The sequence below is a fragment of the Chiloscyllium plagiosum genome, unplaced genomic scaffold (genome assembly GCF_037043375.1).
Source record: "Chiloscyllium plagiosum isolate Xiang-an unplaced genomic scaffold, Cpla_swu_hap1 HiC_scaffold_3, whole genome shotgun sequence".
Taxonomy (NCBI): Eukaryota; Metazoa; Chordata; class Chondrichthyes; order Orectolobiformes; family Hemiscylliidae; genus Chiloscyllium; species Chiloscyllium plagiosum.
Genome location: NW_028270141.1, coordinates 25,991,060 through 26,018,873, shown reverse-complemented (window position 1 = coordinate 26,018,873; position 27,814 = coordinate 25,991,060). Strand labels below are relative to the sequence as shown.

The 27,814-nt window shown below is 40.5% G+C and overlaps 1 protein-coding gene across 1 annotated transcript in view; it reads left to right on the top strand.

Moving 5' to 3' along the window:
* The window catches only part of tpo (thyroid peroxidase), an 89,620-nt gene extending 62,435 nt beyond the window's left edge, over positions 1-27,185 (top strand). Inside the window, exons 11-14 of the mRNA XM_087975816.1 lie at positions 60-297; positions 20,802-21,010; positions 21,543-21,713; positions 27,034-27,185. Of these exons, the coding sequence (XP_087831942.1) occupies positions 60-297; positions 20,802-21,010; positions 21,543-21,713; positions 27,034-27,185 (770 nt within the window). The remainder of the gene's footprint in view (positions 1-59; positions 298-20,801; positions 21,011-21,542; positions 21,714-27,033) is intronic.
* Positions 27,186-27,814: the final 629 nt, after the last annotated feature.

The following is a 27,814-nucleotide window of genomic DNA, read 5'->3' as shown; positions in this document are numbered from 1 at the left end:
AGAGTTTCTTGTTGATTTCATAAGCTAACAGTGAATATATGACTTTTCTTTACTTCTAGGATACAATGACTGGAGGGAATTCTGTGAGCTGGAAAGATTAGAAACTAAAGCCAATTTAAGGAAAGCAATATCTGATTTAGATTTAGTTGAAAAGATAATGGATCTCTATGGGCATCCAAACAATATTGACATCTGGCTTGGTGGCTTAGCAGAAGATTTTCTCCCTGGAGCCAGAATTGGTCCATTATTTGCTTGTTTAATTGGAAAACAAATGAAAACTTTAAGAGAAGGCGATAGGTGAGTTTTATATTGTTTATTTCCAATCCATCCACATACCTAGACGGTTGGTCACAGCATTCTGCTAAATGTCTAGTTTTATTGCATTAACCAGCTTAATACAGATTAATCAAGAAATTTGGAGCAGAACAGATAGAACTAAAGAAAACCTGTGAGCACTGAAAATTACTAACTTCTTTTTCTGAGCAACTATTACTTTCAAAGGATACAATGTTCATGTTATTTTTGGAATCTTTATTGTGTATGAATATTGTGATTGTTAGGTTGGCAGTGATGGGTTTCTGGAGCATGCTATTTTAGGGAAAGGGATTAATAACAGGACTGCAGTAAAGTTAAACTGTTTAAGATTGTTGAGAAAAGGTTCCACAGATAACAAATAATGCAGCCTGACAGACATTTTAGATCAGATGGTACCTGTACTCCCACATATATACAAAAGATGTAGCAAAGCTGAAGAGAAGAGAATTAGATCCTTTTACATTTTGCAGCTTGTCACATGATAAGGGGGCTTTTTAAAATATTTTGAAGCCAATTTAATCTTGGGGTTACCTCATGGTTAATGGTTTGTGCTTTGATTCCACTTTAGATCTTATTTGGATGCCTCTGCTTAACAATGACCATAGTCTAACTCTGGTAGATGCCTACAAATATCCTCTTCTTCCATTTTCATTTCTCTCTGCTCTGAATGAAGCCGATGATTGTTGCTGTCACTGCTGCATCATCATAAGCATTGCTATCTCCTTAATCTACATAAGGAATTTCCTGAAGAAGGGCTCATGCCCGAAACATCGATTCCCCTGCTCCTTGGATGCTGCCTGACCTGCTGCGCTTTTCCAGCAACACATTTTCAGCTCTGACCTCAAGTATCTGCAGTCCTCACTTTCTCCTATAAGGAATTTCTATGCCAGAAACTCTAGCAGGGTTTTGACAACAGAATTGATATTTCCATGTAAAACATATAATACTGGCATTGCTTTATCCATGCTGCATCATTATTGAATCTCCCCCACGGTAATAGTGATACACAAGACCACTGTCCCTACTTTCTTTCTGGTACATTGATGACTGTGTTAGCATTGCATTGTGCTCTCACCCAGAACTGAGAAAAAATAATCAATTGTGCTTCGAATTTCCAACTTTTGTTCACCTTCACATAGCCTACATCTGACACCTCCTTTCTTTCATTTCTCTGTCTCCAATTCTGGGGCTAGGCTATCCACCAGATTTCATTACAAACCCATCAACTCCAGCAACTAATTTGACTGCAATTGCTCAAACACTGTTTCCTTTAAAGACTCAATTCCATTCTCCCATTTTCTCCATCTCCATTCCATATATTCTGATAATGCTATCGCCCACAATAGGACTTCTGCAATATCTGTCTTTTCCTTAATCATGAATTTCCATCACCTCTCCCTCCACTTCATCTGTTTCTTATCCATTTCCCACAATCTGTCCTCAGAGGAGTACAGTCTGTCATTTTTGACACATTCTGCATAAGGCCATCCTGAACACAGATTCCCCTCCCTTGTCAGCATTCCAAAGGACTATACCTTCATTACCACCTAGCAAATGCCTCTACCACTACCCCAACACCTCATTCCCTTCTTGTGATATCTTCTCATGCAACCACAGAAGTTGTTCTTTTTTACCACATCTCTCCTAAATGTCCAAAACCCCAAACACTCCTTCCAGGTAAATCAATGATTTACTCGTACTTTGTTCAAATGTAATTATGGCGGCACGGTGGCTCAGTAGTTAGCACTGCTGCCTCACAGCACCAGGACCCCAGGTTCGAATCCAGCCTTGGGTGACTGTCTGTGTGGAGTTTGCACATTTTCCCTGTGTCTGCGTGGGTTTCCTCCGGGTGCTCCGGTTTCCTCCTGCTGTCCAAAGATGTGCAAGTCAGATGAATTGACCATTCTAAATTGCCCATAGTGTTAGGTGCATTAGTCAGAGGGGAAATGGGTCTGGGTGGGTTACTCTTCAGAGGGTCAGTATGGACTGATTGGGCCAGTAGAGAATCCACACTGTAGGGAATCTAATCTATTCACTGCACACAACGTCACCTCCTTAACACGGGCAGCATGGTGGCTCAGTGGTTCACACTGCTACCTCACCGCGCCAGGATCCTGCATTTGATTCCAGCCTCGGGTGACTGCCTTTGTGCAGTTTGCACATTCTCCCCGTGTCTGCGTGGGTTTCCTTCGGGTGCTCAGGTTTACGCCCACAGTCCAAAGATGTGCAGGTTAGGTAAATTGGGCATGCTAAATTACCCATAGGGTTCAACCATGTGTTGGTTCAGTGCATTAGTGTGGGTAAATATAGGATAATGGGGTCTGGGTGGGTTGCTCTTAGGATCCACATTTTCCCATCCAACAAAGTTAGTTACAGCCCTTTCTGAAAGTGAAAGATTTCTTGCCATCTCCTCATAAGGTGGCATGGTGGCTCTGTGGTTAGTGCTGCTGCCTCCAAGCATCAGGGACCTAGGTTTCATTCTAGCCTTGGGCAACTGTCTGTGTGGAGTTTGCACATTCTCTCCTTATCTGCGTGGGTTTCCTCTGGGTGCTCTGGTTTCCTCCCACAATTCAAAGCTGTGCAGTTAGGTGAATTCCTGATGAAGGGCTTTTGCCCAAAACATTTATTTTCCTGGTCCTTGGATGCTGCCTGACCTGCTGTGCTTTTCCAGCACCACTCTCATCTAAACTCTGGTTTCCAGTATCTGCAGTTCTCACTTTTGCGTGAGGTGAATTGGCCTGGCTAAATTGCCTATAGTGCTCAGGGATGTGTAGGTTAGGTGCTTATGTCATGGTGATTGTCGAGTAAGAGGGTAATGGAATGGATCTGAGTGGGATACTCTTCAGAGGTTTAGTGTGGACTTGTTGGGCCAAAGGGCCTACTTCCACATTGTAAGGATTCTGTGACTCTATGCACTGAGCAAGCTAAAGGCAGACTGAGTGAGCACTTTACAAAATAATGCCACTCAGTCTGCAAGCATGAGTCCACCTTCCAGTTATTTGCCATCTTGCTTCTGTGCTGTCAGTTCTGTCTCAGCCTGTAGCAATGTTCCAGTGGAGAAACAGCATCTCACCTTCGGATGAGGCACTTTGCAACCACCTGGAATCAACATCAAGTTCAACACCTTCAAACCATGAACTCTGTCCTCTGTTTTGATTTATTTTGCCAAGTACTTGCCTGCTTCTTGTTTTCGTAATTTTTGCTTTTAGACAAATCTGGCCTTTATTCTGCCATTAACATTTACACTTGCACATGTACTTTGTTTCTTTACTACAGCTATTAACACTGCTTTGCCTTTTCGTCCATGACATTATTTTTATTTAATATCTCCCATCCTCAAACATATCTTCAAATTTCCTTTTTGACCACATCACCTTCAACAGCCCCTTCCCCACTGCCACCACTTCTGTTCCTTTCTCAACAGCATAAGACCTATCACATGTCTCTCTTTCTTCACTTTTAAAAAGTAATTTTGGACTTGAAGCATTAACTTTGTTTCTATCTCCACAGATGTGGATGGGCTTTCTGTTTTATTTGGTATCATTATTATTAGTGATAAATCAATTTATCAATATATTAATAAATTTCATGATACCGATGGCGAGTGTTTGAATTTGTAAAACTAAAATTGAGCCAAAGTGAATGTGTAACCCATTTAATTGAAGGGACAGTTTTCCTTCATTCATTTAAGAACATGTCCCAACTCACCGACCACAAAGACAGACATTTAAATGTTCCAGATTGATCAGTGTGCTCTGAAAATAGCTTTCAATGACCTCATTTACAAGCTGTTGCCATAGTTATTAGCCCAAAGCAAATTATTGTAAGCACTGTGAAAGTGCTACACTAAGAACAATAACGAACAACAGGAAAAGTTAACTCAGTAATCATACAAGGTCAAAGGAAAGTCATTTCATTCATGTGTGAGGTGATAGAGAACGAATGAAGGAAACATTCATTGCAATAAAAGCAAAGTGAGGAGTTGAAATTAAATCAAGTTCATGAATTGTAGAATGCTGCATATCTGTTGTAATCATTACACAAACAATAAATGTTTAACAGTATATGTCAGTATCCAAAAGAAAAGGAAAGAACTTGCATTTATATGGCAGCCTGAAACTTTCAAGCATTAAGGCAAATATTTTCCATAAATAACATTGCTGCCCATCTCCACAACGATGCTCCAATTCAAGCTATCAAATAAATGCTCAATGTGGCAATGCAGCAAGTTTGATAGCTGCTTACTAAAAAGAAAATTTTTTTAAAAAGTATTTTTTTCAAGTCACTGAGAGGTGTTAAAAGAAAAGAGATGATTCTCTCTTGCTGATAATGATGCCACTGGAGGGGAATTACAGATAAGTCATATTCAAACAGATGCAAATACCTATGTAATGGTAAAAATGTTGCAGAGCTAGAGAGCAATGAATAAGTAAAGATTTGAATCATAGTTTGTAAATTGAAAGAGACAGTGTAAATCATTGGAGATTGGGCATAGAATAAATTGGACTTAACATCGATCTAAATATGGGTGGGTTCATTTTGGATCAGTTTGAACTCAGAGAGAGAGGATGATGAGAGGCCAGGAAGCACATTGGAGAAGTCAACTCCACAGATGGCTGAAGTGTGGATTAAGATTTCCTTGGTGATTGGGACTAAAGTAGGAACAGAGATGGGCAACAATGCAGAGATGAGAGTAGTTTTGTTGATGGAAAGGACATAAGTCCTGAATTTCAATTCTGGATCTTAGGCCTGCTTATAAATTACCTCTGGCTGATGATTTAAAGTCTCTTGATGAATGATATTTGGTCAAAAATGATGCAATGGCTGAACTAGCAGAGGCCCTCCACAGTATGAGATTATTTATTAGATCAGACAGAATACATATTATTGAAGACTTCTCAGCAATAGTAGCTGGTTCTTTCACTGCAATATTGCTATGTATTTCTCTTAGCTAGTTAGCCGTACTTTAAAATTAAGATATTTAACATAGTAAAGTTATATCAAAGAAAATTAATATTAAAATTGGATTTAGTGAAAACTATTGAGTGGTACATCTCATCAGAACAGGGCACATTAACAAAATTTATAATGGCTTTAGCTTTAAAGTGATTGCATATTCAAAAGAGTCAATGAAGTACAAAAAAATTAAAGATACAAATAATACACTTAAGAGAAGAATTAGTGACTAGAAAAAGTATTCAAGAAGGAACACATTTAATGTGCTAACATCTCAGAATGATCAAGAAATGGAGTTTTTTGAAGAAGTAACAAAGAAGATTGATGAGGGCAGAGTGGTTGACGTGATCTATACGGACTTCAGTCAGGCGCTCGACAAGGTTCCCCGTTGGAGACTGGCTAGCCAGGTTAGATCTCATGGGATACAGAGAGATCGAGCCATTTAGATACAGAACTGGCTCAAAGGTAGAAGCCAGAGAGTGGTGGTGGAGGATTGTTTTTCAGACTGGAGGCTTATGACCAGTGGAGTGCTGGGTCCACTACTTTTCATCATTTATATAAATGATTTGGATGTGAGCATATGAGGTATAGTTAGTATGTTTACAGATAACACCAAAATTGGAGGTGTAGTAGACAGCGAAGAATGTTACCTCAGGTTACAATGGGATTTTGGTCATATGGGCCAATGGGCTGAGAAGTGGCAGATGGAGTTTAATTTAGATAAATGTGAGGTGCTGCATTTTGGGAAAGCAAATCTTAGCAGGACTTATACACTTAATGGTAAGGTCCTAGGGAGTGTTGCTGAACAAAGAGACCTTGGAGTGCAGGTTCATATCTCCTTGAAAGTGGAGTCGTAGGTAGATAGGATAGTACAGAATGTGTTTGGTATGCTTTTCTTTATTGGTCAGAGTATTGAGTACAGGAGTTGGGAGGTCATGTTGCGGCTCTACAGGACATTGGTTAGGCCACTTTTGGAACATTTCATGCAATTCTGGTCTCCTTCCTATTGGAAGGATGTTGTGAAACTTGAAAGGGTTCAGAAAAGATTTACAGGGATGTTGCTAGGGTTAGAGGATTTGAGCTGTAAGGAGAGGTTGAATAGGCTGGGGCGTTTTTCTCTGGAACGTTGGAGGCTAGGGGATGATCTTATAAAATCATGAGGGGCATGGATAGGATAAATAGACAAAGTCATTTCCCTGGGATGGGTGAGTCCAGAACTAGAGGACATAGGTTTAGGGTGAGAGGAAAAAGATATAAAAGAGACCTAAGGGGCAATTTTTTTCACACAGAGGGCAGGGCATGTATGGAATGAGGTGCCAGAGGACGTGGTGGAGGCTAGCACGATTGCAACATTTCAACGGCGTCCGAATGGATATATGAATAGGAAGGATTTGGAGGGATATGGGCCAGGTGCTGGCAGGTGGGACTAGATTAGGTTGGGATATCTGGTCAGCATGGATGAGTTGAACCGAAGGATCTGTTTTCGTGCTGTACATCTCTATGACTAAATGTCCGATAGGAAGTAATATTAGGTAAGCACCTGTACTGAATTTTGCACGGTCAGTTTTATGAAACCTTGCAGCATTATATAAAGGAAAAGAAATTTGTTCTATTTCTCTCAGTTCATGATTCTGACGTAGAACTTTTCTCATTGGCATTGACTGTGGGCAAGTCATTCACCAGTTGCTTGTAGTTTTCTACCCATTCATTTTAATGGGGAATTGCTGTAGACATTGCTCCCAAAGTATCTGCCATATGCAGTCTCTGAACAAATCTTTCTCCCAGCATCATAAGGTAGGGTAATTCCTTCATAGGTTGCTTGAAAGATGGACAGTTCTGGGCATTCACTCTGCGCTCTCGCATTATTTTCCTTCCGGGTACTGCTATTTCATAAGTATGAATAAAACAATTGCAGTGTAACTTCCACTATTAATTAGCGAATCGAAACATCATTTTTAATTCGCTCACAGGATCTGGGCATTGCTGCTCGCCTCATCTTCATTGCACACACATAATTGCCCTGATGACTGTTAAGAGTCAACTGCATTGCTCCGGGTCTGGAGTCGCAGGTGGGCCAGATCAAATAAATACCGTAGTTTCCTTCCTTAAAGCATATTGTCAACCAATTTCCCCAAAACACAGCACCAGTTTCAGATTACCATTAGATTCTTAATGCCATATTTTTATTCAGCTCATACGTAGCAGGATTTGAACCAAGGTCCCTATATTAATAGGCTGGCAGTAATATCACTTGGCTGTCACCTCCCCATTAATGTGAACAGGCGAGGAACTGTGTCTAATGGCTATAAGTGTCCTGTTCCTTAAGCAACATTTGACCTTTGAGTACAGAATGACCTTTTGCCTCTGGAGCCACTGCCTGCATTCTCATGCATAGAACACCAACCATAGAAAAATACAGCACAGAACAGGACCTTTGGCCCACAATGTTGTGCCGAGGTTTAATCCTAATGTAAAATATAATAACATAACCAATGCACCCCTCAAACACATCCTCCAAACAAAGTCATTTTGCAAAACGAGCATGTGCATAATGCCTCAGCATTTGAAAACCTTGAGTGGATTGTACTGCGATATTCCGCCTAAGCATTCTCAATCTTCATTTTGAGTCTCTCAGTGAGGTTTGCAGCCCATAACCCTGGCCTTCGATGGAGTGACCACGCACTGGGAAAGGTTCCCCAATGCTTTGTTTTTGGAGCTTGAACCTTTGACTGACAGTGACTTCAGAAACCAGAAATCAAAGCATCTGCACAACAATTGGTGTGAACCAGCCCTGAACCATGGAGGAATCTCAGATTGGCTGCATGTTCATGCAGCCACACAGCTTAAAGGGAACATTGTCCCACAGATTATTCCTCAGTCTTAAACCTCTGGATGAATAGGATGAAGTTCTCCCTGACTTTATTCAGATACAGCAAGGTTAATTTGAGATGAATGATTTTGAATTAATTAATTAATTTTTTTTTTTTTATATTGTCACATGCATTTTGCAATGAAATACAATAAAATAAATGAAAAGCTTCCATTTGTTGCCTTAATCTGGTGCCATTTTAAGAGGTTAATAAGAAGAGAAAATAAGAAGATGTAGCTTTAAAAGAAGACCCGTCTACGATGGAGTTCTGAGCCGCCCTCCAACGAATGTTGAAGTTGCCAATACTCAGGCACCACCTTTCGCTGCTGTATCGACTCACCTTCACCACCGCCTACACCGGGCCCAACAACCTTAGAGTTTGTTGCCACAATCGATGTTTCCCTGTTGCCCTCCTGCCACCAAATTGCCAGCGGCGGACTCAACCAATGATGAAGTTGCCAATCTTCAGGCACCATCTTTCGCCACTGGGCCTACCTCACAAATGTCATCTCAGAGCTCTCTCTAACCTACTTTGGGCTTGCTCTCCCCTACACTGGGCTGACTCCACCTTGCACTAAGTTTGCTCTTCTCTGTGCTGGGCTCGGTCTCTCTTGCCCTTGGCTCAGTCTCCTCTGCACTAGGCTCACTCTCCCTTGCGCTGGTCTCGCTTTCCCTCACACTAGGCTTGCTCTGCCCTGTGCTGGGCTCACTCCCCTTCCCCTATGGGTATCTCCTTCGTCAATGCCATCCCAACTGCCACTGCCATCTCTGATTGTCAGCAGGAGCCGACTTTGTTGCAGCCACTGCTGCACATGCCCGGGATTCACGTCAGCTCTCACCCAACTAAAGACGTCGAGAAAAGCTATTAAAGAGAAAAAAAGTAGAAGGATATTGACATGATATTGTCTGTCATAACCGTAGTCAAAATTATTGCCATGCAGTTTCAATTATTAATTAGCCCAGAGAGATATTCCTTTTTAGTAACAGCAGGCAATGAACTGTGTCTAGGGTCAATGAGTGCCCTTTTCCTTCAGCAACATTTGATCTCTGAGTGCGGACCATCTTGTTGTACCTTCCTTCCTGACCCAAAAGAAGATAATCTAACCATGCTTTTTGAATTCACAAAAAAATTGAGTTTATTAATTAATAAATATGAGAAGAATTAGTAATGCAATATGCATAGACAGAGATTGAACATGAGACGAATCTAGCAGAATGCTAGTTTTTTAAAAAAGGACCATGCAGGTGAAATAGTTGAACCTTGCAGCCATTACGTTGGAGGTTACCAGTAGCTTTGACATTAATCGTTCAACAGTCAATTTCACGATGCTTAATTTGCTGGATCAGTTGAGATTCTGTAGTTCTGATTCTTTTCAGCTGTGATTGAATTCCAGCATCAAAACCGATTTTGCTTTCCAGTTTCCTTTTTTGACCAGTTTGTAGCACTCTCGGTGAAAGTGCCTTTACCTGCAATACAGGCATAACCAGCGGATAGTTCTTAGACTATGACCTTCATGGTATGTTAACACTGGAACACAGAAATGTACGCACAAGAATGCTTAGTCCTACTAATCCTCACCAGTTAAATCTGTCTTTTTAACCCCTGTCCTTGTGTTGTCTTCAAAGGAAAAATCAAATAAATATTTCTCCAGTTTGGGACATAATCCAAGAGGGCGGCTTGTTTGTTGAATAAGGGGATTATCAACCCCTTACTATCTTTGCAGTCACAAGAGCTCTCAGTCCAGTCTATTTCAACTTGTTTCTTCTCCTTACCCCCATCCCACCCCCACTTTGAAGTACTGTTATTCTAAGTTCCTTCTGCATTGCAGTTGGGTGAAATTTCATGTTTGTCTCTTTCTAGACATTCTTCTTAATTAACGTGCACAGCCATTTTTAGCTATATCAGCCCTCTTTTAAAAAAACATTTTTGGAATTACAAGATAAAAATATCCACAATACTTTGGGCTTCTGACTCGTAATCATGACAATAATCTTTCATTTTTTTATTCCTTTTCCCTTGAAATAGTGATTCCATAGACTGTCATAAAATTAACATTTCATTAAAGTATTTGAGGATGTTGGGGTCACTGGCAAAATCAATATCGGCCTTGAGAAGGTTGTAATGAGCTGTCAGCTTGAACCACAGCAGTACAACAGGCATGATTAGACCCACAGGGATCTTACTGGGGGAGTTTCAGCATTTCAACTCACTGACAGTGAAGGAACAGTCACGTTGTTCCAGGTCAGGGTACATGGTGTGTGACTTGGAGGGCAGTTTGCAAACGGTGGTCTTCCTGTACATCTGCTGCCATTTTTCTAACCGATGATAGAGGCAAGATTAGAGTGGTGCCGGAAAGCACAGCAGGTCAGGCAGCATCCGAGGAGCAGGAAAATCGATGTTTCGGGCAAAAGCCCTTCATCAGGAATGATTATAGAGGTACAGGTTTGGAAGTTGCTGTTGAAGATGCCTCAGTGAGTTGTTACAACGTATATATTATAGATGGTACACATTGTGTCAGTTATGGAGAGAGCAAATTTTGCCAACTGTAAAAATAGAGGGTCTATTCTGTGCTTTCTTCTGCAGTTTTACTTGTAGAGCATTTGCACATTCCCTTTTATTCAGAGCAAGATAGAATTTGAATTTTGGATCTATGTGACCATATAAGTTCTATGTAATGACTTGTACTTTGTGTAATCTAGTCAGATCATAAAGAAGAAAGGATCTCTCATGTTGCTAAGTGTTTACTGTGAGAAAGTAAATGCATTTATTGATGTGAACAAGCTATGCATCTTTGACGAGTACATTAAAACTGGCACCACAAGTTAGAGCAATTCTCAGATATTTCCTCCAATAGATTGGAAGGATTGAACTGTGTTAATGCAGTTGTTACCTTCGTAACTGCTAACAATCAAGATTGTCTTGGGGCTGGTGACCAAATCTGACTACAGAAATGCACCCAGATCTGTGACTACCTCCTGTGAAGATCCTGCATTTAGAAATGGGTATATTCATATGTGACTAACTTCAATTCCATAACTCTGTTTCTTGTTCTATTTATTTTGTCTTGGGTTGATAGAACTACTGACAATAGTGATGTCTGCACAGTCCTTGTGGTGATAAAGTTCTGTTGACTCCTTGAGAATACCCTCCATTGTGTTGTGTGGTCTATCAATGTGTTAAATGTGACAGACTTTGAACAAGATCTAGCAACTCAAGACTGGGCATTCATGAGGTGCTGTGAACCATTAGCAGCTGCAGAATTGTACTCAGCACAATATGGAAACACATGGCCCAGCATAAGCCCCATTGTAACATTACTATAAAGGCAGGGAATCAACCTTGGTTCAATGAAAAGTGGAGGAAGAGCAGCACCAGGCATGTATAAAAATGAAGTATCAATCTGGTGTAGCTACAAAACAGGACTAATGGCATTTAAAACAATGTAAGCAGCAAGTGATAGACAGGGCTAAGCAATTTCATACCCAAGGGATCAGGCCTAAGCTCTGCAGTCCTACCAGTTGCAGAGCATTGGGTCAAGGACCCAGTTGAATGATAGTGACTAATTAAACAATTCCTTGGAGGAGGCTCCACAAATACCCCGTCCACCAAAATGTGGGAGCCCAACACATTAGGACAAAATTTTAAGGCTGAAGCATTCACAGCAATCTACAACCAGAAGTGCTGGGTGAATGATCCATCTCAGCCTACTGCAGAAATCCCCAACATCACAGATGGTTAGGCAGAGGACATATTTCCACATGTCTCCGACATCACTGCAAACATGCATGGTGCATTTAGAATAGCTGTTAATATCTCTAGCATTGACTTTTAACTATTGTCCCAGTCTCAACCTTCTGTTCTTGTGCACTTGTGACAGTGCAACCACAGAGGAAGTGACCTCTTCTAAGGAGTCACCATTGTCATTGTATAACTTGGCTCACCTGCTACAGGACAGACAAATGTCATGTGGATGATAAAAGATATGATTGAGTAATTCTAATGTAAGAATATTTGAACTTAGCATTATGCACATTATTGTATTTCAATCACAGTTGTCCTGCAGTCAATGTGAATGAGTGGTGTCTGGTGACTGTCCAACATTTCATTCTACCACATGTTATCAAGCAAGCGGGCAATCCACTTAGTTTTGGTGACTCCTTTCCTTCTGTTGTTAGCTTGAGGTTTTTAACTGAATCATGTTGTCTGCCTTTCCATCATGTCCTGTGGCCTCCTTCGAAGAGGGACAGATCAAACCTGTACAGGAGAGCCAGAACAAATGGTGAACAACTGTTGGTAGTGACAATGCGAGACAGGTATGACATTACAGAATGATGAGGATGAATGTCAGTGGTGGATGGATCAATTGTGATGTGAAAAACACTGTGGAAAAGACTGATGCATTTACCTGTAATTTAGTGAGGACTGTGAGGACTGATGCGCTGGGCTAGATCTGGGAAGGTAGTGTGGACAATTTTGGATGACATACTCACATCAGACTCTCACCGTCCTACCTTGCTGAGGTCATTGAACAGTTTCCTACATTGTATCCAACAGCATGGCACAATTTAGTGCTCGCAAGTTGTATCATTAATAAATCATTCGTAAAATCATAGAACAGAATACCTACAATGTGGAAGCTGGCCATTCAGCCCATCAAGACTACACCAACCCTCTGAAGACTACCTACCCCTACCTTATCACCCTGCATTTCCCATAGCCTGCACACCCCTGGATACCATAGGAAAGTTTAGCATGGTCAATTCACCTAACCTGCACATCTTTGGACTGAGTGTACCAGCAGGGAACCCATGCAGACACAGGAAGAATGTCCAAACTCCACACAGTCAGCCAAGACTGGAATCAAACGTAGGTCGCTAGTGCTGTGAGGCAGCAGTGAGGAGAAAGTGAGCACTGCAGGTGCTGGACATTAGGGTCGAGACTGTGGTGCTGGAAAAGCACAGCATATCAGGCAGCATCCGAGGAGCAAAAGAATCAACAATTCAGGCATAAGCCTTTCATCAGGAATGTGCGGCGGTGGTCCTTACCAGTGAGCCACCATGCCCCCCCCCCCCCCCCCTCCACCCACCCCAGTGCTTGAGGATGCGATTCGAACCTAGGGATAAATAACAACATAAGAAATAGGAGGATGAGTAGGCCATTCAGCTCTTCAAGTCTGTTCGGGCATCCTACAAGATCATGATTGATCAGCCCCAGGCCTCAGTTCCTTTTTTGTGTTAACCACTCATCACCCTCAACTCCCTGATATTTCAAAAGCTATCCACCTCCTCTTTAAATAGTGATCTCATATTCACAACTCTCTGGGAAAGAGAATTTCAGACATTTGCTCACCTCTGGGAGAAAATATTCCTTAACATCTGAGTTTTAATTGAGTATTCCTTATTCTCCAATTATGCCCCTGAGTTCAAGACTACCCCATCAGTGGAAACATCTTCTTAATAATTGAATTCCAAGGAATAATTTTTGTGACATCCCACCAGTTGTCTGTATCCAACTTGAAAATGATCCATTAACGGTCTGTCTTCTCTGTGTCAACAATCTTCAATCCATGCTAATATTTTACCCCCCATTATGGGGACATAATTCTTCAATAATCACTTATGTAACAATTTATCAAATCTAAGTATACTGATGGTTGTCCTTTCTCAGCTCCTCATGAAAAGCTCCAACAACTCTACCAAGCATGATTTCCTTTTCATAAAACCATGCTGCCTCTGTTTGATTTTGTTAAGCCTTTCTGAATGTCCAGCTATTACTTCCATAATAATAGACACATTCACATCTGGATATCACTCTTGGATAATCGGACTAATAGAGTTTTTACAATTCCCATATTACTTATGTATGTGGAATTATCAGGAGCTGAACATGTCCAGTGTTAACCTGCTCAAATGATCATACAGTAAGAACAACCACCAAAGTTGCCAGGGCCTTTTTATTTATATTAGCATTTTAGTTTAAATCATGGTTTTCACATTGCACTCATGTTTTTCAACAAGTGAAGACAGTGGAGAAGACAATCTTGGCACAGAACAGCCCAAGCAGGCTTTTTTAAATCATGAATTTATGTAACCGTATAAAACAGGTGTGGGAGGTCACTAGTTTACTTTGCATCATCCCCAATTTTTGCTTCCATTGACTTTAAGTCAAATCAACCCCTTAGAGATCAAGGCGAGTCACATCCCCACAAGCAATGTTTACAGCACCCCTGTTAGAGACACATCCTTCCTCTGGGATGTGAGATGTTGTGGGACAGCCCTGAGAGTTAATCCCATTAATGACAGCAAGCGGATTCCAATGCAGGCGATTTTGAACTTCTTCTGGTCAAAATTTGTCTTTTGAGATTGAAATGAGGTCTAGGAGTTCACACGAATTTAGTTGTTTACATTAGATTAGACTATTTTCTTCACTTAGAATAATGACTGCTGTTACTTAATGAATATATGAGTAAGGTGATAAAAACAACTATTTATTGATAAAAGTAGAAGTCCAACTACACAGAAATGTAAGTGTCAGAGATTACAAGTAGTGAAATCACTCCTTGCTTTGCCCATTTCTCCATCACCAGCTGAGGAAAGAGGCGCAATTTTTCACAGGCATATCCCATTCCCCAAGTAAATTTGTCAGGTTGGCTTGGGCAACATTTAAGTGTTCCAAATGTTTCTTTAAAATGTTAAATTATTGCATGTGCTAATGAAAGGCAGGGCATCTTTTTCCCTCTCCAAAATTAGTCAAGCATTGTTCATGCTCTAACTCATTTTTCTGACTCCAAACCAGCCTTACCAGTGATGCTAAAAGGAGCAACTACAAGCTTCTGAAAACCATGGGTTAAATAGGGCCAGTGGGTCTGACAGTGATTCGCATTTTAGAAAAGAACCACATTTCAGAGAAAGAATCTCTAACTGTAATTAAGACTGGTATTTTGGCAATAGTCTTGAAAGACATTAAAGGGGAAAATAGAGGCTGCAGCATAAATATACAACAGAATGAAAGGTGGTGGGGGTGGGGGGGTCTTCAGGACTGCCCCAATGCAGAACCAGAAAAAGAATGCCTCATTGCTTTGATGTTTTAGTGGTTTCTAATAAACTAGTGGTTAAATAATCAGAAAAGGGAGAAAGTGAGGTCTGCAGATGCTGGAGATCAGAGATGGAAATGTGTTGCTGGAAAAGCGCAGCAGGTCAGGCAGCATCTAGGGAACAGGAGAATCGACGTTTCGGGCATTAGCCCTTCTTCAGGAAGAAGGGCTAATGCCCGAAACGTCGATTCTCCTGTTCCCTAGATGCTGCCTGACCTGCTGCGCTTTTCCAGCAACACATTTCCATATCAAATAATCAGAAAAGCAAAACAAAAGGATTAAGATAATTGTCAGAAATTAGGAGTTTATTCTGAAGTACCAGAAAGTTAACATCCAGTGTTATCACATAGATGGATATGTATGGAATATGTTCTAGCATTTATTTGGTTGAAATTAGGTTAGCTGCTTGGGGTTTTGAAGTGCAACTAATTGTTGCAGATATTAGAGTGAACTCTCCCGTAGCTGGTAATGTAATTGTGAAAGTGTGTTTATCTTTTTTTGGCCACATATTCATAAGAGTGTGGATCATTTGACATAAAAGTTAGGTTTCTGTCGAAGCTCTGGGCGGATAGTTTAGAAAGAGGTATTACTGAAAACATTGAATGAGGCTAGCAACGCTGAAGGGGAATCGATGGTTATGGGGAAAGGGCAGGAAAGTGGAAATGAGGAATCAGCAGTGATCCTATTGAACACGAGAAGCAGGGTCAAGAGTCCAAGCAGCCTATTCCTGTTCTTATGGTCTTATGATCGTAATATGGAAACCTTGGAAAATAAATAACATGTTTATAACTTGAAAAGACATGATATTTTTGGTGAGTTCCATTATACAATAAGGGTTCAACAAATTGTTTATTGTGTCAAAGAAAGTAAACTTAAAAGCCTCTTCATGATGGAAGTTTATGATTTCTTATGGAGTGGTCCAGCAGTAATCCTGTTTTTTTTTATTAAAATACAAGTTGAAAGGAGCTTTTATTAAATATTCATTTAAATGTGCAGTATAGGCCTATAAATCAGCAATCCTGTTTAGAAAGCTTTACTCCTTTCTTCATGCTAAGTCATCACTAAAAAATTAGATCCCGTTAAATGGCTTTCAGAACTCTTGCTATCTATTTTTACTTTTCTAGTTAGCTTTCTCTCATTTTCTAATTTCTTTTTCCTGAGTAACCTTCTATTCATGGTCTGGCATTTTTTACGCTCTGACCAACCCTCTGAATTGCCACTCATCTTTGCACAAGTACAGTATATTCTTTTTGCTTAAGCTGATGTTTTCATGAACTGTGATGGTGGTCCTCTCCTGGATTTTTTTTTGTAAGAGGAATACGTTTGCAGATTGCTCTGCTATAACATGTGTTTCGTCAGTGAGAATTCGCTATAATGTAATTGACGAATTTGGGACACTGTTTCTAAAATGCTACCTGCAACACGATTACATCCTCAACACTTTTAAGCTCTATTTCTAAAGTCCAATTTTTCTATAATGCAGGGTTGCTCAAGAATGCAACCATCACGTTATAGAAGAACTACTTATATTCTGAGCATTCTGAATTATCTCCTTTAGTGCCAGCCACTACTTTTCTGTTGATTTGAGTATTAGTCCATTTCAGCTGGCTTAAATTTCATGCTCATATAGCTGCAGCATTTCCATTTAAAATAGTAATCTTAGACTCAATCTTCTCTCTTTCAATAAATGCAAAGTGCATCATATTGTAATTACTGCTGCCTTGAGGTGGCTTTACCCTGAGGTTATTAATTCATTCTGTCTCATTACACAATATCAAATCTAATATAACCTGTTCTCTGGTTGATTCCACACTGTGCTTAGTGTAAGAAACTATCTCAAAAGCATTCTGAATACTCTTCATCCAGGCTATTGTCACCAATTGAATTTTTCCAGTCTACATGTAGATTAAAGTTATGTGATTATTGCCATGACTTTGGAACCAGTATAGAATATTTCTTCTTCTATACCTCATCCATTTAGGGGTGCGATAGGCCAATCCTACATGTGATTCCTCTTCCCTACTATTCCTCATTTCCGCCCAAATTGATTCTGCCTCTTGACCACCAGCACCAAGATCACCTCTGGTTCAACCAAAACTGAAAATTCTGCATGAAACTCCACAGGTCTGGCATCATCTGTGGAGAGAAGAACAGAGTTAATGCTTAGAGTCTGAGAAAGCTGTTCTTCAAAACTGATTGTCACCTTTAATTATTATACCGATGCCTTGTTTGATGAAGAGTGTCATGCCACCACTTTTCCCCCTTTATTATTCATTTTAAGATGCTGTGGACCCCTCAATATTCAGAACCCAATTCTTGTGGTCCTGCAGCTTTGCCTCTGCAATGGCTATAAGATTATAGTTGCTTACTTAAAAGATATATTGTTAATGAATTTACTTGTTATGAACATTACATGCATTCAGATTTAGAGCCATATGTTTTGTCTTTTTGAAATTTTTGTGACATCTAGACTTGACTGTTCATGTTTTCTCTCTACAGCTGTTACCAGACCTGCTGAGCTTCCCCAGTACTTGCTGATTTTGTTTCAGATTTCCAGCATCGTCAGTTCTTTGGGTTTATATAAGAATCTGCCTTTAAAATATTTAATAACCCTGCTTCTATGCTTCTGAGACAAGGAATTCAAATAGCACACAACTCTGACAGAGAAAATGTCTCCTGATCTCTATCCTGAAAGGGCAATCCACAATTTTTAAACAATGTGCAATTATTAGACGTTGTGGATTTGTATTCTAAGCGCTTGCAATCTATCACGATTACTATATAACTGCTGCTTCAATAATCAGTTCTGCAAACTGTCCTCAATAAGATAGTATCGAGCACAATTAATGGCAGGCATGTATGTGCACATAGTGGATCACAATTTGGTTCTGGAATAACATACCTAATACCCAAAAGATGGCTGCAAGTAAGTCCAATTCCTTAGCGCAGTTAAGGGATCATTTTTAAAATTTTCCTGTATATGGTAGCAGAATATGAATTATGCACTCTGTTCTACAGTTCTGTTTTACACTCAGTAACTTACAGTTTTTAGGTGTTTCAAATCACCCCCAGATCTCTGGTTCTGACACTGGACTTATTTAGGGAATGGGAAATGAAGAAGGCAGTAGACAGGTGTTTCAGGGCAAAAGAATCTTTACGTTTATTTAAATACAAAAAGGTAAGTATAATACAAGAAATAAAGCTAAATGCAATAAACAGTGAAGTTGACACAATCAATTATACAGAGGTGAGTAATTAAATACACTACTAAATAAAACACAGATTAAGCATTATTAGGACCTAAATGACAGGTTTACTTACAGGAACTTTAATCAGGCTTCCTACCCTTGGGGTCCCAATGCACAGTCACCTCTGCCTTCCCTTCCCCGCTAGCTAGGTCAGAAACTTTGCGGTCTCGGGAGTTTCAACTCACCACTGGGGAAGACACAATTTTAAAGTGCACCCTGAGGTTCTTGCTGTTGGTTCTCATGGTTTGGAATAGGCCTGTGTTTGGAAGCTCTTGTTTGGCTTCTCCCCTCTCGATATCCTTTGTTGCAATGATGCTCTTGGTTTAGCTTCCAGAGTCAGTTTCTCAGTTTGGCCTGTGTGGTCCTTGTTTCCAAAGCTGCTTGTTGGGGCTGGAAATCTTTGGGGAAGCTGTTTCTGCAGAAACGTGTTGACAAAGCTTCTCCTCCCAGGTCAGATCAGGGCTAGCAGTTATACAGATCGTGTGACCCATTATCTCTTCTCAAATCTGTGTTGCCAATGTGTTACTGGTGCTCTCTTTGAAGTCAATTGGCTTCCCGATAGTTAAGAGTTTGTGTAAGTATGTTTTGATTGAAGTTTAATGTCCGGTATCTGTGTAGGCCCCATACTGTCCAGGCTGGATAGCCCGAAGTGTAAAACTAAGTCCAGAGTCTTTGTTTTGGTTGATTGTTCTCTTAGAGTGGAGGTATGAATTGGAATTCCAGGCTAAACAATAGTCCCAGATTGAAATCATTTTGGCATTGTATGTATTTGTTGCAGTCTGAGTTCAGGTTTTTGTCCAGTGTTTTAGATGCTAGAAAAGTCCAAGGTCTTGTCCAGTATGATAGATAATAGGGATTTTGGCTCAATCCTACACTGGTTCCATCACAGTTCTGTTAACATTGCCAGGCACACTGCCCACAACAGTAATATTGCCCCCCCACCATCTCTCCAACCCCTCAAACATAACTTCCATTATCCACCTCTTGAGAACACGTACAAAGGCTAGTACCAACCTTCACATTGTTTGAACTTACTCTGAGCCCAATCAACAAGGAATATCAAGACTGTTATCTCACAAGCTTCAGAATTACAAGGTTTGAGGACTAATTTCAGGCACTCACTGGGTCTGCCTTTACTGACAGGTATTACACCACCTTTTTATCATCGAGCTGAAACACTAAACACTTTTTCCTTCATAATTTGCCTCAAGCAACAAAACAATCTATTTCTTATTCCATTGAAGTTACTGAAGATTCACTCCTTGCAATCTTCATGTGATTCCAGGACAATTAAGCAGAATCTCATGTTAAAATGTGATGTCACTTAAAAATCAGTTCTGTGAAGTTCTTTTGGACTCCGTGAGGCATGTATAACACCATATAAATGCAAATGTGTTCAATTCCTTAGCCACAAGAAACAATATAATTACAGATTCATTGTATCTTTGTTCAGCCAATTAAGGAACACCGTTAAGGTCTCTGTTGTTCACAGTTGTTCCTCAGTCAGCCTAGTTTTCACTCCCACTGCTTTATTTGCAACTACTTTCCATGTGTTCATTATTCATTGTACAACGACTATCTCATAATTATACCTTTACAGGTATTGGACTTGTCATCTGCTGAAGTCTTGTTCCAGGTCATGAGCATTTCCTTTTCCTCACATTTTAATTTATCTTGTCTCTTCTGATATTTCAGCATTGTTCGTCGTTGAGGCTTTGTAGACTTGGAGTTTTAACAAAGTGCATAATCTTTTTAGATATTTGATTATCTTACTGTCAGTTCCCTCCAGAGTTCACCTTCACCCTACTGATTTACCAATAATGTCACCAATCTTGTGTGTCAGTGCACATCAATGTTTCATAATTTCTCCATAAATCATTATGTATCTTTCTACAAGATGGTTACACTGTTAATGCAGCTTACATAACCAGAAGTGCTGCTCAGAGCCTGCCTTAATGATCACAGTATATATTTATATGTAAGCTATAGGCATGTAGAAATATGTTTGTGTGGTCTGGAAATGTTGCATATGTATGTTATATGTTTATATGTGCATGTATGGATGTTTGTGTATGCATTTATATGCCTACATGTACATGTAAATAAATATGATAAATAGCATGCTGTCTTGCATATTATGAAAGAAATAGAAGATGAGAAGTTTTGAAACTAATCTCAGGATTCAGATGGTGGCCAAGTGTTCAGGATTGGTGCTTGTGATTTTTGTTATGATTTGAAATCCTGTGACATTAAAACAAAGGTTGCATTTACTCCTATGTAATGCGAATAACATAACGAAACCTGCTCTCTGCTTCTTAGATTTTGGTGGGAAAATCCAGGTGTCTTTACATCAGCTCAAAGATACGAACTTGCCCAACATTCACTGTCCCGTGTCATTTGTGACAACACCGCAATCACAGAGATGCCCCTGGATGCCTTCCGGTTAGAGCAGTACCCACAAGGTTTCATGCAGTGTGATCAAGTTCCTGGATTGAACCTTCAGGCATGGCACGATAGTCCTCAACAAGGTACACATATTGCCCCACCTTGCGATTATTGGCAATGAGATTGACTGCTGTGCTTCCATAACCTTTACCACGACTGGAAAAATTCTAGCTGACTATTTGTTAGAAAATAAATTGCGAGTGCATTGAGGCAATGCATTAACATATCTATAATTTTATGGTCAAAGAACTACAGAAGTGTGCAGCATCTTCAAATCTTGCTTTTGAGGCATAAATTTATCAAAAACTCCCATTACCAGACTTTACATATAATTCTACATTTGTCACCACTCTTCCATCAATCTTGGACTTTTAACGTTTTTTTCTGAGGTATTCATGTATTTCTGTTATCAAAAATACTAATTTGAAATGTCTGCTGAAAGAAATGTTATGCAAAAGTGAAGGAATTATTGCACTACAAAGGTCAAACTTTACCTATTAAATCAAGGAGAGACACATCAAAAATAACGAGTGAACATCATGTGAGAAGATTTTGTACAAATTGCTCAATAAATTTGCTTGCTAGTCACGATATCTCCAATTTCTATGTTTTTAGTCATATCCTGTGGACCTCCACCACCAATAGAAGACGGAGCATTTGTACTGTGCACTAATTCTGGAGTATCAGTTGTTTCATATATTTGTCATCATGGTTTTCACTTGTTTGGACCAGAGGAGTTGGCCTGCACTGTCAATGGATGGAGCAGTGATTCACCAGTCTGCAAAGGTAAATATTGAAATTATTCAATCATGTGGAACAGTCAATCGGAGCATAATTCATGCTAATGTTATATGTTTATTATAATCGACATTCTGTATTAGGTACATTTTATTTGGAAAGTTACAGGTTCTTGCTTATTGCTATTTCCAAGCCTGCTTTTATTACTCAAATTTCAGAAATCAGAAGTGCAAAGGGACTTGGGAGGTCTAGTCCAGGTTGCTCTTAAGGTAAACTTGCAGGTTAAGTCAGTAGTTAGGAGGGCAAATATAATATTGTCATTCATCTCGAAAGGACTAGAATATAAAAGCAGGGATGTACATCTGAGGCTTTATAAGGCTCTGGTCAGACCACATTTAGAGTATTGTGAACAATTTTGGGCCCCATACCTCAGGAAAGATGTATTGGCCCTGGAGTAGGTGCAGAATAAGTTCACAAGAATGATCCCAGGATTGAAAGACTTAACATATGAGTTAGAGGACTCTGGGACTATACTCAATGGAGTTTAGAAGGATGAGGGGGGGATCTGACTGAAACTTACAGAATACTGAACGGCCTATACAGAGTGGACATTGGGAAGATGTTTCTATTGATAGGAAAGACGAGGACCCGAGGATGCAACCTTAGAGTAAAGGGAAGACCTTTTAGAACAGAGATAAGGAGAAACTTTTTTAGCCAGTAAGTGCTAAAACTGTGGAATTATTGCCACTTAAGAATATGGAGTCCAGGTCATTGAGTGTATTTAAAACAGAGATAGATAATGTCTTGATTGCTAAGGGGATCAAGGGAGAAAACAAGAAAACAAGGTTGAAAACCTATCAGCTGTGATTGTACATTGGAGCAGACTTGATGGGCCAAATGGCCTAATTTCTGCTCCAATGTCTTATGGTCTTATTTTATTGATATAAGGATCTATGCCCTGTTAGAGCAGACAAAAGACCTCATTAATGCCATTCAAGAAAATGAAAAATTGCTGTGGAAATGATTGAGTCATGGACTATCACAACAATTGGCCTGTCTGAGTATTTGATCCATTTTCCACAGTTCATATTTATCTTCTTAAAATATGCAATTTTCTGACAAAAGACAGAAACAAGCAATACTTTACTGATAGTGCATGAAGATACTTAATGGCATGAAACCTTCTGAGCTGGGCTTCATGGTCTCCTGCATCCTTAACTGTGATGGAGTCCATACAGCTGAGGCAAGAGAGACCAAACAAGTAACCTCCGGGAAAGATGAAGAGTAGAAACTCACTCATAGTCTGCCTTTCAGGTTTCTACCATTGTAAATGCAGAGGACTGGATTTCAAAGTCCAGATCACAACCAACTCACTAGAATTAAATGAGTGAGTTTATTTAATCAGGGAGGCCAGAATGAGGGTGGCCAGAAGTTTCACCCTTTTGTAAGTGCAGGAGTGAGTGTGGAACCTAGAACCCACCTGCCCCAGGGAAAGATTCAGCAGACTGTATTGTGGCTTCATTGAGAATCTGCCACGATTTACGGAGGGCAAGTGGACATTAGCAGCATGGAGGCACCAACCATGATTGATGTTGGAAGAGTTCAACAGCTACGTGAAATAGATTTCAATAAAAACAGTGAGAGCTCAATGTGTCTGGCAGCTTCTGTGCAAAGGGAAACAGATGTAATGTTCCAAGCCCCCAGTATAACCCTTCTGTGGAAATGTTTTATCTGCTTTTGAGTTCATCAATAAAAACTGTGGCATGAGGTGCATCTACGTTCAACAACATGAGTTATGTCTGTGCTGTGGTGCTATTTCTGCACCAATGAGCTGAATCTTATCAGAAATGGGTAGAGTGTCATTTTCATTGAGATTCTTCAATGTGTTCTCTCTGTGAAGTCTAGTGACTTTCCTTGTGCGTTCATTCCAAACTGGCCTCATTAACTATCCACCACACCTCAGGGTCCCCTTCTTGTCTGCTGCCCAATCAATTCTCTTACTCATCAAGCTGGATGCATGCGCTCCTGCTGGGGTACCCTGCGATCCCCTCCAAGTGTCATCTTGCCATGCAGCCAGTCAAGTGTTGACAGTCTGGATTTGCCATCACTCAGCAGCAACAAACCAGTGCTGCTCATGGTGCAGAGACAACACAGCTGACACTTGCTTACACATATTTCTATCTCAATCGCTATTTAAGTACCAGGTCACACTGTCTTAATGTCCATAGCTACATCCCTTCTTACAACCTTTACTAATCACTTATTCTTTCCCCAGTGCTCATGGTCGTATTCAAACATCGTTCGATATGGGACCATCATATGCAAAAAGGTTTCAATCATTTCAAAACACTCACCTATAATAGCAAACATCAAAAGCAAACAGAAATCACACAAACAGAAACTGTATTTGCTTCTTGTAACAGAAATAAGCACCAAACAATTTTACTTTGTTTGGGCCTGGTCCACCAATATGATGCACATTCTCCTCCTCCTCCCTGTATCCCACCCCACCCAAACCCATCTCGAACAATGCCTGAATGGTAGTGATCTCCTGTAACCCACCCTCTCACAATATCCCTCAGCCTCCACTACCAGACTATCATCTTCAAAATCTATATGTTGAATTTCTTCCCTTTTCTATGCTTGTCCCCTCTGCATTCCAAGTCGCGGTCTCCAGTTCCCAGTATTGAGTCCCCACACCTCCCTACCACAACAACGTTCCTCATATCTCCCACAACTGATCCCCAAGATTACCATGGCCCAGGCCCTTTACCAATTTGGATGGACAGACCAAACTGAAGACCGATCAGACCGTTGACTGATATCTGTGCATCATGTTGATTGGCTATCTGCGTTTTCCCAGATTGTTTGCACATGACTAATGGCAGTCCCACTGCCTTGGACTGCAATGGGACAGACCCCCCTGAACCTTACTACCACAATGTCTGACTGTTCCAAGCCCCTAGACTGATTGTGGATGCTTTCCTGATTGATTGGACTGTCTTGTTTTGACTGAGGACTATTCCCCTTTGAGACATGGCTACTTAGTTGATGCACCATGTAAGTGTAAACTGTTGGCACATAGTGCAGGTGTGTGCTTGACATTTCCACCCTCTTGACTAATGACTACTGACAGGCATGACAAGATACCTTTAGTGCTTTGTGTCTGCACTAAATGGCAAAACAAGACAGGAGCACTGTGAACATTCAAAGTGAGGCTCAGATGGCAAAATGCTAAATGGCAAAGCAAGACAGGGCAGGAATGCTGTCAGCATCCAGGTCAGGGCAAGGTACTGAATCAGTACTTAGGCAGCAAGCAAGCAGCCCTGAGACACACCCTGGTCTCATCAGCGAGCTGCCTGACTGTCTGTGCATGTAAAGTGTCCTTGCAGAAGCATTCTAATGAAAGGTGCCAACGTACTTTCCAGTGCAGAATTGAAGTGCAGAATATACGTCAGCAGGTCAGATTGATTATGCATAGATGCTGACATGTGTCGGATGCCCACATCCATGATTGTGAGGTGCTTGCAGTCGCTGCCCATTGAGCATACCTTGAGATGTTTGTGCCAGTTGTCAAAGGTGGAGGTTGGTAGGAGCAAGCAGCAATCTGGAGTCGCCAAGTACCTGCCCTGTCTGTCATGCCAAGGTGTCTATCCAGCAGGTGGGAGGAGGGGAGAGTACATAGTAATGAGGCATCACATCTTCTCCAGTAACATATCACTCTCGCCATGAATTTTGAAGTAATGCAGATGAAGGGAGGTGCATAAACTTTACTGAGAGTAGATGGAAGAGATGTAATCCCTCTGTCATGGCCGAGTGGGTAAAAGCAGAATGAAGTGAGGTATATAAAGTAGGAGAATTCAGGTTCAGGCTTAAGTTCCTTTCAAATCACAGAAAATAGAAGTTTCATTCTCACTACCAATTTTGAGCATAAAGCTCACATAATGTCCTAAACGGATATTATTTTTATTCATACATGTGAAGTAGGTGTTGCTATCTGGGCCAGCAGTTAGTTGCCCTTGAGAAAATGGTGTCTTCATGAATCTCTGCAGTCCATTTACTGTAGGTAGTCATGTAATGCTATGATGGAGGGAATTCCAAGATTTTGACCCCACAACACTGAGGAAAAGGTGATGTATTTCCAAGTCAGGATGGTGAGTGGCTTGAAGGAGAACATACAGGTTATAGTATTCCCATGAATCTGCTGGCCTTGATCTTCTAGATGATAAGTGACATGTAAATGTGACTGTCATTGGATGGCATGATGGCTCAGTGGTTAGCACTGCTGCCTCACAGCACCAGGGACCCATGTTCGGCCCCTGCTTCGGGCGACTATCTGTGTGGAGTTTGCACATTTTCCCCGTGTCTATGTGGGTTTTCTATGGGTATTCCAGTTTCTTCCCACAATCCAAAGATGTGCAGGTCAGGTGAATTGGCCATGCTAAATTGCCCGTGGTGTTAGGTGCGTTAGTTAGGGGTAAATTTAGGGGAAGGGAAGGGGCCTGGGTGGGTTACTTTTCAGAGGGTTGGTGTGGACTTGTTGGGCTAAAGGGCCTGTTTTCATCCTGTAGGAAATCTAACCTAAAAAAAACTATGGCTGAGTTTTACAAGTCTTCAGCATGAATTGTTGAATAGATGATGATTACAAGAGAATGTTAGGTATTTGAGGTGGTGACGAAGGCAGGATGGCTCTGCATATAATCCGAAGTCACACAATACCAGGTTACAGTCCAACACATTTGTTTGAAATCTTAATATTACCTGGAGTCATGTGACTTCTGACTTTGTCCACCCCAGTCCGACACCAGTACTTCCACATCCCCTGCATACTGTCATTTCCTCTGAAATGAACAAGGACCAAAATGAGGGAGCAAGGTGGAGATCTGGGGACATTGGTTTAATTCGCATCAAGGCAGTTAATGGAATTTAAACTCAATTAACAAAATCTTCACTTGAAAAGTAAGTTCAGTCAGGGCGGCCAACCATTGATGTGATAGAAGCCCATCTGGTTCAGTAATACCCTCTCGGGAAGGATAATCTGCCATCTTTAGCTACCCTGGTCTACATGTGACTCCAGATCAATGACAAATGACTGAACCACTGTCTGAAATGGCCTGCAAAACCATTCAGTCCAAGGGAAATTATGAACAGGCAACAAATACTTACCTTATCAGTGATGCTGACATCCCATGTAAAAAAATGTAGAAAGTTTTAATGACATCATTGAAGAATCTGCAGCCTAGCTAGTCCCTATTCTTTTCACTAATGATGGAAGCAGGGTAACAGAAAATAGCAGTGAGGGCTCAGATAAAGCAGATCTGAACATTGTGATTTATTGCAATATTTAAGGTATGCTTTCTTATTGTAGATATTAATGAATGTGAAGATGCTACAAGGCCTGCTTGTCACAGCTCTGTAACCTGTGTGAACACCAAAGGAAGTTACATGTGTATCTGCTCTGACCCTTACGTTATTTCAGAAGATGGACACGGCTGCATTGATAATAAACTACAGAAATAACTCTCTGTACGAATGTCATTGAAAGAAAAACACACCGTTCAGATTTTCTTATCAATAAAACGACTGCAACTATGACATGAGTGAGGGTTGACTCAAGTGGAATTGGGAATGTTATTGAGAATGAAGTTATGAAATAAATTCACTATTTCACTGAAGCAAAACAACTGACAACTAAATGGCTTAGCAAAGATATATCGAGTGGTATCAGGGTAAGGAGGGGTCATTCAAAATTTACAAGGTATTCTGCCGTAACAGGTAAGTAACAAGTGCAAACTGTGAAGAAATCAAAAACACTATGTGGTATCAGATTATTAAGTCATGATTTCAATTATTTTTCTCTCCCAATAAATATATAGAAAATTAAAGGGTTAAAAAAAATATATTGGGCCCAAAGTAGTAGTGAGAACCTGGAATCTAATAATCTGAGTTAGTAACCAATTATTATGCAGTTCACATTGTCTAAGAAGGGAACAGCAGTTTATCAAAGTTAAATTTCCACAGTGGCAGGAGCAAACTAGATAATGTGTGAATAACAATGTTTACCTCATCAAGTGAGGTGCGTTTTGAATAGTACTGGATTCAGAATGCACACTAAAGAATCTTTATGATGGTGCGAGACTAAACTGATA